Source organism: Chiloscyllium plagiosum, chromosome 25 (assembly GCF_004010195.1).
Source record: "Chiloscyllium plagiosum isolate BGI_BamShark_2017 chromosome 25, ASM401019v2, whole genome shotgun sequence".
In the NCBI taxonomy this organism is placed as follows: domain Eukaryota; kingdom Metazoa; phylum Chordata; class Chondrichthyes; order Orectolobiformes; family Hemiscylliidae; genus Chiloscyllium; species Chiloscyllium plagiosum.
Window position 1 is genome coordinate 48,618,183 of NC_057734.1, and position 21,860 is coordinate 48,640,042.

At 41.4% G+C, this 21,860-nt stretch overlaps 1 protein-coding gene across 4 annotated transcripts in view; it reads left to right on the forward strand.

The window, feature by feature from the left end:
- cabin1 (calcineurin binding protein 1) overlaps positions 1-21,860 on the forward strand; it is a 487,520-nt gene that overhangs the window by 208,132 nt on the left and 257,528 nt on the right. For all 4 annotated transcript variants that reach the window (XM_043716137.1, XM_043716140.1, XM_043716138.1 and 1 more), the window contains one exon: positions 17,596-17,709. In XM_043716137.1, the coding sequence (XP_043572072.1) occupies positions 17,596-17,709 (114 nt within the window). The remainder of the gene's footprint in view (positions 1-17,595; positions 17,710-21,860) is intronic.

The window sequence follows — 21,860 nt, forward strand, 5'->3', positions numbered from 1 at the left end:
TGGATTTCCTCCGGATGCTCCGGTTTCTTCCCACAGTCCAAAGATGTGCAAGTTACGTGAATTGGCCATGCTAAATTGCCCATAGTGTTCAGGGATGTGTAGGTTAGGTGCATTAGTCAGAGATAACGTAAAGTAGTAGGGGAGTGAGTCTGGGTGGATACTGTTCGGAGGGTCGATGTGGACTTGTTGAGCCTAATGGCCTGTTTCCACACTGCAGGGATTCTATGATTAAAAAATATTAGTTGAGAACTGTTTATATTTTTACAAAAATATGTATTGAAGTATTAATATGTGCTAGGGCTTTAGGGTGTAGGTTTGCTCGCTGAGCTGTAGGTTTGATATCCAGACGTTTCATTACCTGGCTAGGTAACATCATCAGTGACGACCTCCAAGTGAAGCGAAGCTGTTGTCTCCTGCTTTCTATTTATATGTTTGCCCTGGATGGGGTTCCTGGGGATTGTGGTGATGTTATTTCCTGTTCATTTTCTGAGGAGTCGATAGATGGTATCTAGATCTGTGTGTTTGTTTATGGCGTTGTGGTTGGAGTGCCAGGCTTCTAGGAATTCTCTGGCATGTCTTTGCTTAGCCTGTCCCAAAAAGACACCACTCTCTCTCCCTCGTAGCCCTACACACAGATAAAAAAAACCACCAATTTGACTGGGACAACACATCTATCCTGAGACAGGCTAAGCAAAGACATGCCAGAGAATTCCTAGAGGCCTGGCACTCCAACCACAACGCCATAAACAAGCACATAGATCTAGATGCCATCTATCAACCCCTCAGAAAATGATCAGGAAATGACATCACCACAAACCCCAGGAACCCCATCCAGGACAAACATAGAAAGCAGGAGACAACAGCTTCGCTTCACTTGGAGGTCGCCACATTTTTGCCCCTACAGACAGAATGCAGAGTAGATACGCCTGGTCGTGGTCAGACGGCTCTATCTACTCAAGGATAGATTTCCTGTTTGTGTCTCCTACATTCTCGGTCAGATTCACTGACGCCAAGGCGGTGCTCTTCTCTGACCACTGCCTCCTGCTGGCCGACTGTCACCTACAGAACAGCCAGTGGATCGGCAAGGGAACATGGAAGCTGAATGTGAAACTGTTGATCCTAGAAAACATTTTAGGAGCTCAAAAGGGATTACACAGATTGGAGAACTGTGAAGTCCCTCTTTGAGTCTCCAGCAGACTGGTGGGAAATAGTCAAGGGGAACATCAAAGGTGTTCAGAAGGCGAGAGAGAGATGTGGAAAACCTACTCCTGCTGCTGATGATTGGAGTCGATGTCATGGAGGATCTCCAGGAGGTGAAGAGGCAGTAAGTCTCTGCCTCGGAGGCCTCCGAGATAATCTTCTAGTCCTAGGTCCACACCGTTGTGCAGGATGAGACATGTTCACGTTTCTTTTTCCAGAAGTGCACAGGAGACTTGTGCTCAGTAATCTGATGTAAGAAGTTAGCTCATCACAGTCTGACACCATAAGGATCCGCAAATGCTTTTATGCCAGACTGTGTGAAATGAATCTCACAGACAGTGCGGCCTTCCAGTTGTCCCTATCTTCTATCACAGAGATCCTAGATGACAGCACATGGGAGAGGTTTTTATCTCTGGATAAACTGACCAAGGCCCTTGAGTCCTTGGAAAAGAATAAAACTCCCCGAAGCGATGGCTTACCAGCCAAGTTGCATTCAGCTCTATGGGACTTGATTGGCCAGCACCTGCTGGAGTTGTACGACAGTATGCTTCTGTCAGAAACTATGTGCAAATCCATGAGGAAAGGTACCATCACCCTCATCTACCAGCAGATGGCGGAGATAGAGGAAATTAGAAATTGGCAACCAATTTCACTGTTAAATCTAGATTACAAAATCCTGTCTAAGGTCATCACCAAATGGGTCAAGTCTGCTCTGGGATCGTGATTCACCCTGATCAAACCTGTGCTTATGGGGCAAGATGATCTCTCAGAGCTTCATGCTGCTCAGGTATGCAATCGTCTGCATGCAGGACAGAGGGATGGATGCCTGCCTCATCAGCCTGGACCGGGAGGAGGCTTTTGACAGCATGCTGTACATTTACATGTGGGATGTGCACTCCAGAATGGGCTTTGGAGAGACAATCCACAATTGGGTCTGCCTGCTGTACATCAACACCTGCGATGCAGTCTCAATCAGTGAGTGGGAATCAGAAAGCTTCCCCATCAGATCTGGAGTCAGGTGGGGCTGCCCATTCTCTCCTGCCTTGTTTGTGTGTTGTATAGAGCCTTTTTGCTGAGGCCATCAGGAAGGATGCAAACCTGAGAGGGGTGACTATCCCAGGCTGTGGAGGCCTGCAAGTTAAAGCCTCCATATACGTGGATGACGTTGCTGTTTTCTGTTCCAATCTGCTGACAGTGCACAGACTCTCGATCATCTGCAATTAGTTCAAACTGGCCTCAGGAGCCAAGGTAGACAGAGGCAAAATTGCGGCTGTATTCTTTTGAGGGCTGGGCTGACCGATCCTTTATCCCCTCACCATCAGGACAGACCATCTGAAGGTGCTGTGAATATGGTTCGGAGAGGCCGGGGCATGTGCAAAAACCTAGGAGGAGTGTATTGCCAAAGTGAGCCTTTTGGAGCACTGCTCTCTCTCCATTGCAGGTAAAAATCTGGCTATCAGGTATAAGGTACTCCTCTCTGTTGTCATACATGGCTCAGGTTTGACCTATTCCCAGAACCTGTGCTATTGCAGTCACCTGAGACATCTTCAACTTCACCTGGAGGTCTAAGATGGACCATGTCCACAGAGACACCACATATAAAATTCTGGATAAGAGGGGAAAGAATGTACCCAATGTCGCCCTCATCCTGATGACCACCTTTGAGTGTGGCTGCATCAAGCTGTGCGTGGACCCTTGGTGCGCAAGTAATGAGCTTCACTACATACTGAGGACACCTGTCCCCGGTGTTGCGAAGTATAGGTCTGGCCTTGTTGCTGCAGAACACTCCAAATCATTGAACCATTCTGTATCATCTGTCCTTCATGGAGAAATTTGAAAATAAAAACACCTTTGACCACAAGTTCATCAGGAAGTAGTCAGCACATAGCGTTTTTGAGACCCTGAGGAAAAGGAGAGGGTTGACCCCAAGCAGACTGTCAGTCATTTGGCAGAATGCTTCATCACCAGAACTTTCCAAGAAGCACAAAGACATCGCTTGGTTGGTGGTGAGAAGGGCACTACCCATAAGATCCTTCATGTATGCCTGGACTTTCTGCACCACTGCACTCTGTCCTCAAAGTGGCTGCAGAGGGGTAGAGACTATCACACGTCTGCGGAATTTTCAAAGGAAGTCTAGAGACAGATGCAGTGGTTTTTGTCAAGGTTTGTCCTGAGCAGCTCCGTGACGCAGGGCTCCCTGCTCTACGGTCTGTTCCCTGGGACACACACCAAGACAAACACTGACTGAGCCTGGAGGACCGTCAACTTGGTGAAAGATGCTCTTTGGTCTACCCAAAACGTGATGGTCTTCCAGAGCAAGGGGTTGACCTCAACTGAGTGTTACAGACGGACACATTCCAAGGTGCAGGACTGTGTGCTGAGGGAATCCCTAAAGCTCGGGGCAGCTGTTGCCTATTGTCTAAGGTCTGTCTTCTGAAAATAAATTCTGCTGCCTGAAATGTATGTCAATATAGTCGTATACAAGTAAGAAATGCCTTTGGTTTGGATAGAGGCAAACTCCAATGTTTGGTTTGTTTATTCATACGCTACTGTACAAATCTGAACTGCTTTAATGACAATGCACATATACGTTGTTCATAATACCTTGATTTTTAATATATATTTTTGAAATTTAATAAAAGTCTGAAGGAGAGGGTGATGAGACAAAGGTTGTGATACACATTGCTACCAACAATATAGGTAAAATAAGGATGAGGTCTTGCATCAAGAGTTCAGGGAGTTAGGCTATAAGTCTGTGAAAAGATTTGTAGCTCGGGTGCTCGTTGTTGTGGTTCTGTTCGCCGAGCTGGGAATTTGTGTTGCAGATGTTTCGTCCCCTCTCTAGGTGACTTCCTCAGTGCTTGGGAGCCTCCTGTGAAGCGCTTCTGTGATGTTTCCTCCGGCATTTATAGTGGTTTGAATCTGCTGCTTCAGGTTGTTAGTTCCAGCTGTCCGGTATATTGGGTCCAGGACGATGTGTTTGTTGATAGAATCTGTGGATGAGTGCCATGCCTCTAGGAATTCCCTGGCTATTCTCTGTTTGGCTTATCCTATAATAGTAGTGTTGTCCCAGTCGAATTCATGTTGCTTGTCATATGACAGATAGCGGCAGATTCAAACCACTACAAATGCTGGAGGAATGATCACAGAAGCGCTTCACAGGAGGCTCCCAAGCACTGAGGATGTCACCTAGACAGGGGACGAAACGTCTGCAACACAAATTCCCAGCTCAGCGAACAGAACCACAACAGCTGGGCTATAATTTAAGAGGCAAGACCTTGAAGGTTATAATCTCCGCACCATGGGCTAGCATGCATGGAAATAGGAGAATAGGGCAGATGAATGCATAGTTGATGAGTGGCTTCGTGACAAGAAATGGAGGGTGGTGGTAGAAGGCTGGTTGTGTGACTGGAGCCCAGTGTGCAGTGGTGTCTATTATTGTTTGTGATACTCATAAAGGGTGTAGATGAGAACATGGGAAGGATGATAAGTAAGGCTGAGGACGACACAAAGATTGTCTGGGTGGTTGACAGTGAAGAGAAAGGTGTTGGATTATAAGAGGATATTGGTCAGAAGGGCAGATCAGTAGCAGATGGAATTTAACCCTGAAAATGTGGGATGATGCACTTTGGAAGAAGGAACAAGACAAAGGAGCACTCAATGAATGGCAGGACACTAGGAAACTGAGAGAAACAAAGGCATCTTGGGTAGTTTGTCCACTTGAAGTTGGCAGGATAGGTAGATTTAGATTAGATTACAGTGTGGAAACAGGCCCTTCGGCCCAACAAGTCCACACCGACCCGCCGAAGCGCAACCCACCCATACTTTGGAAGAAGGAACAACACAAAGGAGCACTCAATGAATGGCAGGACATTAGGAAACTGAGAGGAACAAAGGCATCTTGGGTAGTTTGTCCACCTGAAGTTGGCAGGACAGGTAAATAGGGTGGTTAAGAAGGCATATGGGACACTTGCGTTTATCAGTCATTAAATAGAAGTTTCATAGAATCCCTACAGTGTGAAAACAGGCCCTTCGGCCCAACAAGTCCACACTGATCCTTTGAAGAGTAATCCATCCAGACCTATTCCCATTCCCCTATCCTACATATATCCCTGACTAATGCACCTAACCTACACATCCCTGAACACTATGGGCAATTTAGCTCAGCCAATTCACCCAACCTGCACATCTTAGGACTGTGGGAGGAAGCAGGAGCACCTGGAAGAAACTCACGCAGACATGGGGAGAATGTGCAAACTCTACACAGACAGTGGTCTGAGGCTGGAATTGAACCCAGGTCCTTGGCGCTGTGAGGCAGCAGTGCTAGCCACTGAGCCACCGTGCTCCCATTTTTGAGGGAGTTTTCTTTTTTACAGGCTCATTCATTGTGTTCAAATGGCCAAACCTCCCACTTCATCAAACACAAACCCCTTTTTCTCCCTCGGTAACTCTCTTCAATCATGGCATAGATTATAAGGACAGGACGGTTATGGTGGAATGATATAGAACTTTGGTTAGACCACAGCTGGAGTAGTGTGTGTAGTTCTGGTCACCATATTATAGGAAGAATGCAGTTATGCTGGAGGGGTGCAGAGGTGATTCAACAGGATGCTGCCTGGGATGGAACATTTCTCCAGCCATGGAGAGACGCTGGATAGACTCAGGCTGTTTTCCTTGGAGCAGAGAAGTCTGAGAGGGCACCTGATAGAGGTGTATAAGATTGAGGGGCGTGGGTGGTCAATGACAAGGGGGCAAAATTTAAAGTAAAAGGCAGGATGTTTGGATGGAATTTGAGGAAAAACTTTCACCCAGAGAGTGGTAAAAATTCAGAATGCATTGCTGGGGAGAGACGGAAAACCTCTCAACCTTTAAGAAATACTTGGACAAGCACTTGAAATGTCATAACGTTTAAGGCTATGAGCCTATTGCAGGGAGGTGGGAGTAGTGTAGGTAGGAGCATATGTTTTTGGCAGTATAAGACATGATGCCAAAGTGCTCTTTCTATTCTGTATGGTTATGTATATATCTTTAGAGACGAGGACCTCTTCTGTCTTTCAAAAAAGCTCATGTTTTTTTGAGATAATCTGATCTCTAATGATTTCATTAATTAATTTAATTCCTGAATGTGAAATTGACCATTACGTTATCACTCCAGATTTTGAGTCAAGTTTTTATATTCAGTTTTGTGATATAAATAAAGTGTTGGAGAAACTTAGCAGGTCTGGCAGCATCTACAGAGAGAAATAAAGTTAACATTTCAAGTCCATTGGAAGTCTACAGTGCTTGTACAAGATTACCCCCTCTTGCCAATCAGGGACACTTGTTTAATCCCTCCCAAGGTATTCACAGCTATATCATCTTATTCTGCTTTCTCTGTTATTTTGTGCTTTCTGTGCTGTTGGGTAGAATTGTGGTTAGTTGACAGCAGCTGGGTTGGTGAGTGTGTACTGGATGTAGTCTAAGGGCAGCCTGGCGTGAGGTTGTTCTTTTCCCTTTGCCACTAGGAAAGTGGCTCACACTGACAGCACGATGGCCAGCAGGAACCTGCAGGAAGTGAATCCACAGCTTGCCAGTGGCCATCTGCTCCAAAACAGAGAATGTTTGCGATGTGAATGCAGGTTCCTCTGTGTAATAGACACAGGCAATCTGTTGTCTGTGTGGTAATCTATTACTTTATCAGGGAAGACAATTGCTTTTGTGAATGGGATTTTTCAAATGTTAGATTGCTTTAAAGCTTGGTTTTGAACAGTTGCTTATGTGATTGTTAGACGACTGTTGTGTGACTGTACAAGTTTTAATTCCGCCTCCTCACCTTATGTGAAAATTTGTTGGCCAAAAGCATCATCTGACCACATTGCTGTAAGCATACCCAAGTGCCCAGGATAAAAGAGATCAAACATTGGGCGTTCATGCCATACAATAATCTCTGCCAAGCTATTTTGATTTCTGTGTGGGAGATGAACTGCTGGGCTGTGTTGAGCCATAAGTTTGTTCACATGCACCTCTCATGGCATTGTGGGTTGGCATCCTCCACAGTGCCAGCCCCCAGTGTGCAGATGACTTTAATGTAATTCTACCTCACCAATAATGCAGTGCTTCATTCTCAATGATGCACTCAGTCGAACATTTGCTAATTCATACTGCTATGGCCCTTCCAGCCAGACTGGCTGGTTATGGGAAGTCAATAGCTTTTATTTCCTAACTTTCATTTCCAACATGGTAGGTATTCACCAGGCATCAGCAAGGGAGGAAAACAAGAATGGGAGACTGCAGCAGGGACTCAAAACCCAAGTGACGTGATGCACATTTTGAAATTTGTTTTTGTTCTCCATTGGCTGGTCAGACTTTGGATTCCATGGTCAGTATCTGTACTGTACTTAAGCCATAGTGGGCACATGTGAGTAGGTTTGCTTGAGCAAGTATTATGCAGTGCTCCGAGTTAGCCACTTCTGAAACTTTTTTTTTCTGGATTTTTGGTGAATCCATTACCAAAACACAACTAAGTTTGCCCCATAACAGTGAAGATCCACTTTATTAGTTACAGTTATTACTAAAATGGATGTGGGTGCATCTCCATTTTCCAGTTCACTTCATTTCAAATGAAGATTCTTTTATTTAGGTTCTTCATGTGTTTAAAGTTTGGACAATTTGCTACACAATTTCCAATTTGGACACAGAGCTTTGGACATGACTTTGATACAGCTATAAATGTCTTGCCCATTGTGGAACCAATGTGTTAATAATTGCATTCTGGTCATAGATTAATGTCATATTTAAATACCTGTGATTCAAAAATCAACTACTTTCTGGAGTAAATTATAATATTGCTTTTAAGTGGACAGACTGCTACTTGTGAAGGAGATACAGTAGTGGTCTTTGTTTTTTTGTTTTAACTATTACTTTTATATGATTGTTTAGTTATGTCTGATTCATTGTGTTATGAGCTAAATTCATCTATTTTGGTGATCTGAGTTTACCAGAGATTACAGAGGACTAGTATGTTACTTATATCGCCAATTACTCAATCCAACTTAGTAATTAAAATAGCATTATAATGAGAGTCCGCCATATTTGCAAGTTCAACTTTCACAGTGTTATTTCAGAAAAGTGTGCTTTATAACTTTCTCCTAAAACTGATGTAGAAATTGTTTTGCAGCAATTATGGAAACAACTGTTAACAGAAAGGGAATCCTTGATTAAACAAATTCTGTTTTTGTTCGAAAGAAATGGGGGGAAAAGGGGAAGCTAATGTGTCCCTCAGAAAATTAAGATTAATGTGAAAGCTGTTACAATGTTCCATTTAAAACTGTAAAGGGATGAATTGACTAATTCCCATTTGACTGCTGGTATTTGTAAGGGGCCAGTGATGGGGCTGTTTCTCACTGTGGTGAAATGTGTATGCCTGTTAAATTCCAGTTTCAAATTGGGCTCTTTACTTCTAACTGGCATTGAGGTAAATGTTACATTATTAGACATTTTGGGGTGTTGAGTAGTGAATAGATCATAAATCAGTGTGCATTTTATTAAAACACATATCAAGCAGATCAGTAAGGTTTGAGTTTGCAGAGAGTTGGTCAGTTCTTTGCCACAGACTTGACAGTAGAGGAGCTGGATTTTAATGTTACTGTCTTGAAGAGTTTAGTTGAGGGCTGTTTTTGAACGTATATAATAGGCGTGCACGGCACTGAGGTTTTTTTTGAACGGTGATGCTTTCTTTTACATGTCTACTTCAGCGCAGTGATCTGTGGGTTCACGTCTTGAATGCTTTTACATCTGGAAGCACATTGGGTTTTTTCAATCCATCTACAATGTTCAATGGTTGTCATAACAAACCGGAAAACCTGGTGGTTACCCTGAGAAAGTACCTATTAGAAACTGTGTTGCAGCATGCTACGATCCGTCAGTCACTGCTGCTTAAAGTCCAGGAGAAGAACTGGCAAATTGTGGAGGGAAGGCCATGCTAAAAGGTGAATGCTATTGTAGCACCTCACAGTTTATCCTGCATGGACTAGTGACTCCAGACATTCAACTCTTAACTTGCAGATTTGAATTTTTTGCAGTAAATCTGTTGTACCTTTCGGTTCCCATAAGTTGAAAGTAATGGCATTTTTAGATCAAGGGTTCTGGAGCTTGAAGTGCACAACAAATTCCATGTGGCTGCTGGATCGCTATGTTGGTGCTTGTGACTTGGCTGTACTGGAGCGTTTTAGATGTGTGATTTTCATGACAACTAGCCTTGTAAGTTCCAGCTCTTTACATATAACAACCTTCAGAGTTCTGAAGAAGGGTCACTGGACCCGAAACGGTAACTGTGCTTTCTCTCCACAGATGCTGCCACAACTGCTGAGTTTCTGCAGCAATTTCTGTTTTTGTTTCTGGTTTTCAATATCCACAGTTCTTTTGTTGTATTTTAACATTCCTCTTTCTTTTTAAAATGAATTATAGGTCCGCCATATCAGAAAACTGTTCCAATTATTAACTTCTTTTCCTATCTAAACATAGACACTAGAGCAGGAGTAGTCCATTCAGCCATTTAAGACTGATCCTTGATGTCTTTAATATATAAAATTATCTACTATTTTCTTGAATATATTGTGATTTGGTTGCCACAGCCTACTTTTTAATCACAAGATATGAGCATCACTGGCTAGACCATCATTTGTTGCCCATCCTGTTACAAAACTAGTTATTTTTTCTAAAAGCTGTTCCTTTTTTCAAGGAAGCCGTAAAACAGTCTGGACTCCAAATCGACTGGTTTGGTACAGAGATGCAACAGGTATTGGGAGGTCTTTTTGTTTATACATAAACAGATGAGACTTTAGGCCAAAGCTTTTATGTTTAGCAGTGACCTGTATAATGAAAGGGAAGTGGTCAGTCCTGGAAGCTGAATCCTTGTTGTTAGTCAGTTCAGTTCAGTAGTGAGCTGTTTGGAAGCAGGCTGTTAAACTCTGTCTCCTTCTGCCCTTCTAACTTCGACCTGTAAGCCTTTGTTTCATTTTTACTGAGTTTAAGAGGTTTGTTTATTGTTGCAAGTATTTTTGGAACAGCATAATTAAGTCTAGTTTGGATAGACTGGGTTCTGTGGCATTCTACATTCTGTTCTTTGTTTTTCACTCTGTCATTTTGCGAATACATTTTTGTGTCTTAAAACTTGGTAGTCAACCTAGCTAACTTACTCTGGGTAATTTTCACTGTACACTTAACGAAACAAGTTGCAAAGTTACGATCTGGGCTGCCTGCTTAAGAATGTTCTGAGTCGCCTGGCCTAGTCCATAACAGATTGGGGCCTTGTCTGGGATTTAAACAGCGAGTGGTAGGTGCCAGTGTCTTTATTTTGGGTGTTGGTTTGGTTGGGTAGACAAAGCTTGGGATAGTAATGGCTCTTTCAGTCACCAAGCATTTTCTGGAGGTGGACAAGGTGAACTTAGTAGTTTTACAAAAGATGAATAAGGCCAGGCTGCAGGAATTAGCAGACAAAATGGGATTGGAGCTGCCTTTTCTCTGAGGAAAGAAGAGATAATTACTACAGTAGCTCACATTTAAATTTGCTGGAAACTCCATCAGGATCTATAGAGATGGCAAGAATTCTATTGCAAATGAAGCAGTTTGAGTTAGAGGAGAGAGATAAGGAAAGGGCAGCAGAATTGAAACAGTTTGAGTTATGGTTAGAAGTAGAAGAGAGGGAAAAAGAGAGCGGCAGAAGAGAAAGAAAAAGAATGAAGGGCTTTAGCAGAAGAGAAAGAGAGAGCATTTGAACTTCAGAAATTAAAAAGGGAAGTCAGCTCAAAAGGCGGGAGATTAAGGCTGAAAGTCAGCTTAGTGTGTACCATCCGGAACCGTAGGGAATGCTCGAGAGATGGCATCAAACACTAAAGACCATGTTGACAGCTTTTGGTCAGGATTATCCAGATGATTAGGATAAGGCAGTTCTTTTTGTGCTTTTTGGGATCAGAGATGCATCAAATGAATCGACCAAATTCAGTCCATTTGAATTAATTTTTGGCATGAAGTAAGAGGATTGTTAAAATTGATGAAGGAGAAATTAATAAGTCAGAATTCAGAGACCACCCATTTGACTATGTGTCAAATTTTAGAGAGTGACTAAATAGAGCTGGGGAGTTGGCTAGACAGCATTTAAAGGTAACAGAGCATACAATGACACAAGAAGTGGATAAGAAATCACAAATTCACAATTTTGCCTTTGGTGTATTGGTGTTACTTCCAATAATAGGTGAACCTTGAGAAGCAATGTTTAGTGGACCTTATCAAATTGAGAAGAAATTGAGTGAGGTGACCTACTTGATAAGGACTCCAGCCAGGAAGAAATCGCCGTGTGTCATGTTAACATGCTCAAAAGGTATTTTGACAGGGTAGGAAAGCCAAATGGAAGGAAGAAGCAAGTTCAGAGGATTCTGAATGGGACACTCCTCAAATCAAATTGAACAATGAGGAAGTTGTCAAAAATTGGGGTAAATTATTGAGTTACCTTTCACAAGAAAATTGATATGATCTGAAAGAGTTATTACTATCACATGGGGAGATATGTGGAAGTAACTGTGCGTGATGTAGCGATAGGAGATGCTGTTCCGATTAAGCAACATCCTAATGGCACAACCCTATAAAGTTGGCACAGGTCCAGAAGGAGATACAACGTGTGTTCCAAGATGGCATAATCGGTGAGTTCGTGACTGGAGCTCACCTATAGTCAAGGTGCCAAAGACAGATGGTATCCAACGGTTGTATGTGGACTATTACAAAGTCAATGCTGTTACAAAGACAAATGCATATCCACTTCCATAGTTGGAAGACTGTGTGGAAAAGGTGGGGCAAGCAACTTACATTTCCATGTTGGACTCACTCAGAGGCTACTGACAGGTACTTGTGTCAGAAAGAGCAAAGGCAGTTTCGACTTTCGTTTAAAGTCATGCCATTTGATATGAAAACCGCTCCAGCCACATTTCAGAGACTAACTAATAAGGTCATTGCCGGATTACCCAACTGTGTTATGTATATTGATGACCTGGTGATTTTTAGTCACTCGTGGAAGGAACATTTACGGCATTTATTAGACTTGTTTGATTGACTTTGGAAGGCAAGCCTGGTGGTAAACCTAGTTAAAAGTGAATTTGCCAAAGCCTAAGTTTTTTTGTTCTTACGCTTTTCTCTCCTTCTGCCCTTCTAACTTTGACCTGTAAGCCTCTGTTTCATTTTTACTGCGTTTAAGCGGTTTGATTTATTGGAACTGTTGCAAGTATTTTTCAGAACAGCATAATTAAGTCTAGTTTGGATAGTCTGAGTTCTGTGGGTGTTCTATATTCTGTTCTTTGTGTTTCATTTTGTAATTTTATGAATACATTTTTGTCTGTTTTAAAACCTGGTAGTCAACCCAGCTAACTTACTCTGAGTAATTTTCACTGAACACCTACTAAAACAAGTTACAGCCCTGCCGAGTTTTCACTATCTCCCCAGACCTTCCCCTCGCCGAGGACGAACGATCAGTCCTTAGCAAAGGCCTTACCTTCATCCCCTCTGTCCATGCATCAACGAATTCAATACACATTGTGACGTCGAACACTTCTTTCGCCGCCTCCGCCTCCGAGCTTACCTTTCAACCCCATGGCATCAATGTGGACTTCACCAGTTTCCTCATTTCCCTCCCTCCACCTTACCCCAGTTCTAACCTTCCAACTCAGCAGCGTTCTCATGACCTGTCCACCTGTCAATCATCTTTTCCCACTTATCCGCTCCATCCTCTTCTCCGACCTATCACCTTTACCCCCATCTCCATCTACCCATTGCACTCAGTTACCTTCTCCCCAGCTCCACCCCGCCTCCCATTTATCTCTCCACCCCCGAGGCCCCTAGCCTCATTCCTGATGAAGGGCTTTTGCCGGAACATCGATTTTCCTGCTCAGGATGTGCTGCCTGACCTGCTGTGCTTTTCCAGCACTGCTCTAATCTTGACTCTAATCTCTAGCATCTGCAGTACCCACTTTTGCCTTGCAAAGTTACAGTCTGGGCTGCCTGCTTAAGAATGTTTTGAGTGGTCTGGCTGAGTCCACAACAATCCCTAATTGTTCAGAGGACAGTTATGAGTCAACCACATTGCTGTGGGTCTGGTATCACATGTGGGTCAGACCAGGCAAGGACAGGAGATTTCTTTTCCAGAAGGACTGAATGAACCAGATGGATTTTTCTGAGAAACTAAATTCTCTGTTCTCACGTGGCCTACATATTTCTTCTGGCGAAGGTCTTCCTGCAATGTTTCGATTTGGTTATTCTGAACATGGTTAGCAGGTCACCATCTTCTTTCTTTGCCCTGTCAATCTGTTCCCTGTGATTGGTTTTCCGTAATCTCTGCGGATTGGTCCATGTGTAGGCATTTCCTTCTGCTTGTGATCTCATATGGTCCTCCAGTGCTTTCTCAAGCCTTTCTCTCTGCCTGGTGTAAATTCTGTTGTTCCCAGTTCACTGTATCAACCCTATTGTCTTTCTCTTGACTTGATTGTCTCCCCAAATTGCTTGCTTTCAATGTCAAAAATTGTCTACTTGTAGCTTCATTGGAACCATATGGACTTTTCCCATCACTGGATCAAGATCCCTGAATCCCCTAACAGCACTGTGGTTGTACGTGGGCTATAGTTCAAGAATGTAGCTCACCACCATTCTCTTGGTGGCAATTGGGAATGGGCAATAAATGATGCCCTTGTCAGTAATGCCCATATTCCAGAAATTAAAAAATTGCTTTGGCATTGATTACAGCCTGCGATATTGTGAGCTTGCACTCCCGCAGCAATTCCTTTTGTATTTCAGGATGTGCTGAACCCCAAATAAATTGCTCCAACAGTCTTTCATCTATTTCCTTCAATTTACATCTGTATTTTTCATTCTTAAAGAGTTGCCAACAAGTTCATCTTGTTCCTACCTCAGGCTTTGAAACACATTGCTAGATCTGATGGTTTGACTTTGGGTGGACATCTGAATTGAATTTTTCAAAACTTTTTTTGACTGAGTTTTATATTGTGACTCATCAAACAATGAGACGTTTAACCCAATCCATGCCGGTCATGCAGGATGTAGCTGAGCCTTTCCTCTTCATGAGTGCCATTTAGAAGGCTGTTGAGTGTTGAGCTGTCCTTTTGCTTAAACTTGTCAAATGACATCATCCTTCTCCATTCATTTAGGCTTCAGGAATTCATTTAGTTTTCACACAATTCACTCTTCTGTTTTTGGCACTAATTCAGGTTGTTTTTTCTTAATCTAATTCAACGTTAATTAGATTTGAATAGCTGAGTCTTGCCGTTGACACCTTTGCCACTACATTGTGTGTTCCCAGGAGTTTGGAATAATCTCACTTTTAGACTGAAAAAGCTGGAGTTTGTTTATTTGAGTGTATTTCTTAATGCTACCCTTGTGGCTGGTGAGCTGAGACTTTGTTGATTGCTGGCATCTGACTGCAGCGTATTGAAAACTGTGGCACCCTGGCTGTGCATTCTCATAGCAATCAATTCCTAGCTTTTTATGAATAATATCTCAATGTAACATCAAGGTTCTGCTGGTTCCTTAAACTATCTGTCCTTAAAAGTCCCTCCTCTTAAAAATATTGTTGAAAAGATATTTTAAAAAAATCTGCACATATTCCGGAGTCATTTATCTGCCAAAAGTAAGTAAATATGTTTCTATAGCAATTAAAAGTGACTGAGGTGCAGATGTGACTGTGAGATGCCACTTTCAGCAAATAAAGATTCCAGATACTGGCTTTCTTGATTTGTTAATCATAATTATGATGCCAGAGCCTTTTATGTACCTAGAAACAGCAGATTTTACTTAACATATTTGATGTAGGGATGTTTGAAATGATGTTCATACATGTGGTATGTGTCTACATCGCAATGTCTGGTGGTGTACCTCTGCTTAAAGTTGTCTTTGTTATAATAAAGGAAGACTTGGCACCCTTTGCCTCCACATAACTGTGAAGCCTGTACATTTTTGCTGTGCAATCTCCAAGACACCACATTTTCTGTCACTAAATGTAACATGAGTTTTAAAAGTCTGAGAACTAACACTGTCCATGATAAAAAGGGACTCCATTCCTAATTGTTAAGCAGGATAAGTATGAAATAAGATATTTTAACACAAATTTTAAACAATTTAAAACACTGTAAAATTTTGTTCTTTTAAATCTCCCCAACCAGTTGCCAATGAGTCAATGTTGGGAAATAAATGTTAAAGAAAAAAATTTAAGATATTTTCTAATGATAGTTATTTTCCTGTTAACTGAGGGCAAATGTAAAAACAACTCTTGGTTCCAATTTAGCACAGGTTCCTACGCTGAAGAAAGAATATTCTTAATTTGGAGTATATCCAGGTATCTCTATGTGGAACCTGGTCCAGCAGCAGATTTCAGGTGTACATAACCTCTGTGGGCGGCACGGTGGCACAGTGGTTAGCACTGCTGCCTCACAGCGCCAGAGACCCGGGTTCAATTCCCGCCTCAGGCGACTGACTGTGTGGAGTTTGCACATTCTCCCCGTGTCTGCGTGGGTTCGGCGGGTCGGTGTGGACTTGTTGGGCTGAAGGGCCTGTTTCCACACTGTAATCTAATCTAATCTAATCTAACCTCTGTAGGAACTGATGGGTCACCTTCTCCCTTTAGGCTGCATTGACCCTTGCTGAGCTTCAATGTTGGGAAAGGCTGGAAACATTAAAAATGATTGCAAAGTCAAGATCCAACCAGTTGACCAGTGTTCTTCAGGGAAGGATACCTTGCCTGGTCTGTTCTATGTGTGACAGTCCAAATGGTTCACTCTGTACTGCCCCCTGTGGTGGCCTGGCAAGCCACTTTGCTTTGTCAAGGGATAAAGTGCATTGCCATACAAACTACAAAACATTTAAGACTGTCCCCCAACTTGAGGCAAATTGGGATGGACAATGAATGCTGACCATGCCAGATTCACTTATACCCTGAGAATAAATAGGAATGCACTAGAATATAACGTCTGCATCACATCCATGACGTTGTATATAGGGGCTCAGTATGATATGCCATTGATAAGTTGTGCAATGTTTGAGCCATTGCTGCTTTTGAATCACTTAATGAGCATTTCAAATGGTTTTCTTTGTTGGTGTTTCTGAATCTTTTTGGTCAGTTTTTTCTGTGCTTTGATGAGTCATGGAGTTACACAGCAACGCAACAGACCCTTTGGTCCAACCAGTTCATGCCAAACGTAATCCCAAACTAATCTAGTTTCACCTGCCTGTGCTTTACCCATATCCTACCAAATATTTCTTAACTGTTGCCATATCAGCTTCCTCTGGAACTTCCTTCCACACACGAACCATTCTGTGTTTTAAAAAAAATGCCACCCATGTCTTTTTTTAAATCTTTCTCCGCTCACATATAAAAATATGCCCCCTCGTTTTGAAATCCATCACCCTAGGGAAAAGACATCTACCTTAACTATACCTTTCATTATTTTATAACCTCTCAACCTCTTACGCTTCAGTGGAAAAAGTTTGAAAAAAGTGTTGGCTGCAAATTGTGTGAGGGACCGTATCAAAAACAGAGGCCACTTCAGGTCAACAGCGATCACTATCGCACACTAATGGTCTGTGTAGTTCTTCACAGCCTGTCCCCTGCTGCTCAAAACAAAAATATTCCTAGTAAAAGAGCTCAAATGCAGAATCATAATGAATATCTGTTCCTATTTTAAAATGAATCTAATGATTGTTACAAGCTTTTTAACTAAATTCTAAGAGTTGTGCATGCCTATAATAGGGACACCAAGGTATCTCTTCATAAAATAGCCTTGAGGTTTCTTAATATTTGTGACTGGACTACAATATGTGACTGTTTTTCACTTTTGGCTGAATGACTACTTTAATCAGTCTGTTTTATAGGTTGATAAAAATGCAGATGAATTTGAATTGACAGCAGTCAGTTGGTATCTCACATAATAGGCCCAAGATCAAAACACAGAACAGTCTTCACGTAGCTGAACTGTAATTGATCCATACATTACAGATGGCCCATTATGGGATCTGGAATAATCACAATCATTGCAATTTATGGTCTCAACTGTTTTTGCTTGTCCAATGTTTTTCTGTACTGAATAGACTGAGCAGTTGCATGGTTCCACTCTACAGTTGTAATGTGAAACATTTCATTTTATCAAATGGATGTATATGTACATGTTGGTTTTGCCATCTCATTTTGTGGTCTAATTGATTAATGATATTTGATATTTATTAAACATTTTCCAGGATTTCACTATTGGCAGTGAAAATTTCCATAAGCAAACTTTTGTTTAATAGGGTGTTACTTTCTAAATAAGCCATGAGACTCCCTGGGTGTCTTTGTGTTGTAATTTCTTTTTAATCAATTGTCATCCTCAGAACCTGAACTGGGCTCGGGACGTGCTGCTCGGCGTCAATATACCATGGCAACAATTGAAGCATATGCCAGCTCAAGGGCTTTTCTACGAGAGGAACAAAACAAATTTTTTTAATGTAAGTTTTATTGACTTGTTTCTATGTAAATATTTTAAATTTACTACTTTTTGCTACATATATACTACATTTGCAAGGAGCATTAAACCAGAGTTGCCTATGAACCATTAGCTTACTACTGTAAACTCAGCACTTGTTCCTGTGGAATTGTTCACAATTGTGCTTTTATTTTCCTCACAACTGAAACTGCAGTGATACTGTCACCTCCTTTTGGCTGCAGAGATCACAGAATCTGATGTGTGACTTGTGTTTCAGAAAATCCTTGCATGAATTGCTTCTGCTGTTCTCTGTGCCTGGGTTCTTGTCATGATAACATCACTGAAGTGCATGTGCAGCAGAAATAAGCATTAAATGTTCTTCAGTTCAGCTACATTGTGTGTCTCTGTAAACAATATTGGATTTGTCACAAGGTTTGTAGTTGAAGTGAAAGATGGCGCTCCAAATTGCCCATTCAGTTGTGTACATTAGGAAACTGCACTTGCAGCTCAATACAAGTGCTGTAGAATTACCAAGTGTTTCAGATTCCGAAGAGTGAACTCATGCAACATGCAGAGTTTAGCCTACAGCCATAGGCATTTGCATACATCTTATGAATTACTGCTCTGCAAATAAAGGAAATGTGGATAGTCTGATGGATGCAATAATTGATGCTAATTGCAACAGGCACAAGGTGAGTTGTGTTCTATTAGCAAGAGAAATTTAATAGACTTGGGATAGAATTTGGTCCAAGTCATGGCCTAATCTGGATATTCAGGACTGGTATGCTGGAATAATTTTTTGTTGAATCATGGATATTTTCAATTGAAAGTAGTACAGTACAAGCTGTGTCATAAATCTTTAATTTGTAGAATATTTCCTATTAGTGGTTTTGTTATAACTAGTTGGCAATTATGTAAAATAAAATGTGAACTTTTGTCACCTTACATTTTACTGTTCCCAACAGACGACTTCTGCACTGAGATGGCATCAGCCCTGCACTTGTGTTCTGGTATTCCTTCAGATCTGATGAGTTAGAAGGTCTTAAAGCATGGTCAACTCAGTATTAGTGAGTTCCTTCCCTGAGCAGAATTATGTATTGACTGGTTAAGATTCCAATTATAATTTTGTCTGTCTGTCCTTAACAGCTCTAGCTGTATGTATGTTCCAACAATGATCAGGACTGGAAAATATGGAAGATTTTTTCCCATTCCTCTCAGACCCAGGATACTGAGAGGAGAAAAATTGCAAAAAGATATGAGAGGCACTTCTTTAACACAGACGGTGGTTCATGTATGGAATGAACTTCTAGAGGAAGTGGTGGTTGCCGGTACAGTTAGAATGTTTAAAAGATGCTTAGATAAATACATGAGAAAGGAAGGTTTGGAGGGATATGGGTCAAGTAAAGGCAGATGTGACTAGTTTGGTTTGGGATAATGGTCGGCTTGGACTGGAGGGCCTGTTTCTGAGCTGTATGACTGAACTCCAGTGTAACATTCCCATCATTACCCACCTAAACTTCATAGGGAGTATGGTTGTAGTTTAAGTTTTTGACTAGAAAGTAAGACATCTTCTAGATATTAAGGGGAAGTCAAACGAGAAATTATTTCTGCTTGTTGGGGAGTCTAAGACTAGAAAATAGTCTAAAAAGCTAGAACGAAATATTTCAAGAGTGAAATTAGGAAATCTGACTGCACACAATGGGTGGCAGAAATTTGGAATTTTTTTTCTTCAAATGATGAGTTTTGCTTGAACAATTGTAAAATTTAAATCTGAGACTGACAGACATTGTTAAACAACAGGAAGGCAGATTTTAAGTTTGTAGATTTGCAGTGATTTTATTGAATGGCAGCAGAGGCTTGAGGGGTGAAGTAGCCTTGTTTCTGAGTACATTGTGTTTTTTCTCATCTGTATTACTGATCACACACTTTACCACAACACCACCTCTTGGACTGTTTCTAAAAACAGGTTCCGGGTCTCACTGCAACAAAGCTTTTGTTTTCTTCTATTTTGAGATTAGTTCAAGGCTTGAAATTAAGATGGATTCTGTTAAATTACTTGTTGGAGAATATGGGATTCTCACCCTTTATGTAATCTGAGGCAACAGCCAAACAATGATACAACAGAACTAGCTCGAAGGTAGGAGACAGAGAGGTGGTGGACGGTTGCTTTTCAGACGAGAGGCCTGTGACCAGCAATGTGTCACAAGGCTCGGTATTGGGTCCACCGCTATTTGTCATTTATATAAACGATGTAGATGTGAAAATAGGAAGTATGGTTAGTAAGTTTGCAGATGACACTGAAATTGGAGGGGGAGTTGACAGCGAAAATGATTATCTCAGTTAACGGGACCTTGATCAGATGGGCTGATGGCCGAGGAGTGGCAGATGAAGTTTAATTTGGATAAATGTGAGGTGCTGCATTTGGAAAGGCAAATCAGAGCTGGACTTATACACTTAATGGTAAAGTCCTGGGGAATGTAGCTGAGCAAAGAGACCTTGGAAGGCAGGTGCATAGTTCCTTGAAAATGGAATTGCAGGTAGATAGGATAGTGAAGAAGGCATTTGGTATACTTGCCTTTATTGATCAATGTATTATGTATAGGAGTTGGGAGGTCATGGTACAGCTGTACAGGACATCGGTTAGGCATACTGCGTGCAATTCTTGCTGCTATAGGAAGGATGTTGTGAAACTTGAAAGGGTTCAGAAAAGATTTACAAAGATATTGTCAGGATTGGAGGGAATGAGCTATAGTGAGAGGCTGAATAGACGGAGGCTATTTTCCCTGGAGCATTGGAGGCTGAGGGGGTGACCTTATAGAAGTGTATAAAATCATGAGGGGCATGGATAGGCTGAATAGCCAAGGTCTTTTTCCCCAGGGTGGGGGAGTCCAAAACTAAAGAGGAAAGATTTATAAACTTTTTCACCCAGGTGTGTGTGTATGGAATGAGCTGCCAGAGGAGATGGTGGAGGCTAGTACAATTATAGTATTTATAAGGTATCTGTATGGGCATATGAATAAGAATGGTTTAGAGTGATATGGCCCAAATGCTGGCAATTGGGACTAGATTAATTTAGGAAATCTGTTCCATGTGAACGAGTTGGGCTAAAGTACAAGAGTGCTGTACATCTCTAAGACTCTATGACCACTTAAACCACTTAACATCTGTTTTATTTGCAAATAGCATACAGAAGCAGAAATAATAAGCAAAATACAAATCAGCCTAATAACTGTATGAAAGATTTTGAATCAATGAAAAAGATTGATTTACATACACATTCTAGAAAACTATGTCAAGTGATCTAAAGATGTGGGGTGTACCGTACCTTTAAGAGAATTAAAAGCAAAATAACTACTGACACAACTAAGTATTCTGAAAAAGAGATACAATGTAACATGTGCTCCAGCTACTGAGGTAGCTTGGGTAGCTAGTTGCCTAGAAATGATAAAACAGACTTGAATTAGGACAATCAGTTTAAATTATACTCTGAAAAATACCAAATTCCAATCCAGTTTGAATTTAATATATTGACTATATTAAAAGTCAATGCCATAATCTGATGCTTTGGGGTTATATGACCAGGGAAAACTGAACAGTTGAGAGGAGAGCGGCCAAGCCGCCAACATCTGCACACTGCCTCGCAAAATAGCTCTCTTAAAAGGTACTTTTATTGATCAGTAACCTGTGAAGCAGTATCCCAAAGGAGAAGAAAAGAAGACTGAAATACAGAGAAGAACTAAAGCTACCTGGTTTTGAGATAAGAAGTTATGTTTTTTGTAAATCATAATCAGGGGGTTTAATCAGACTATTATTGTATAGAGGAAAGTAAAAGATAGGTTAGAAAAAGGAATTGTAAATAGTTGTTAGTTAATTATTCTCTGATATACTTTAAGAAATAAATTTGTTAATTTTTACTTTAAATAGTCCTTGGCCTCTCCGAACCTTCACAGATTACTGCACGGGTTAAGTCTTTTCTGTGTTGTGGCTTTACATTAAGCAGGAGGGTTTACCCCGTGTTGAAACACAAGGCAAGCAATAATTTCTTTGTGAATTGGCCAGACTTCCTTTTACTGCTTGTTTTGGAAATAGTACATGAGTTTCACATATCATTGGTGCTTAGATAAGTTACATTGGATTGAAGAAATGCAAAAGAAATGACCCATTTTATACTTT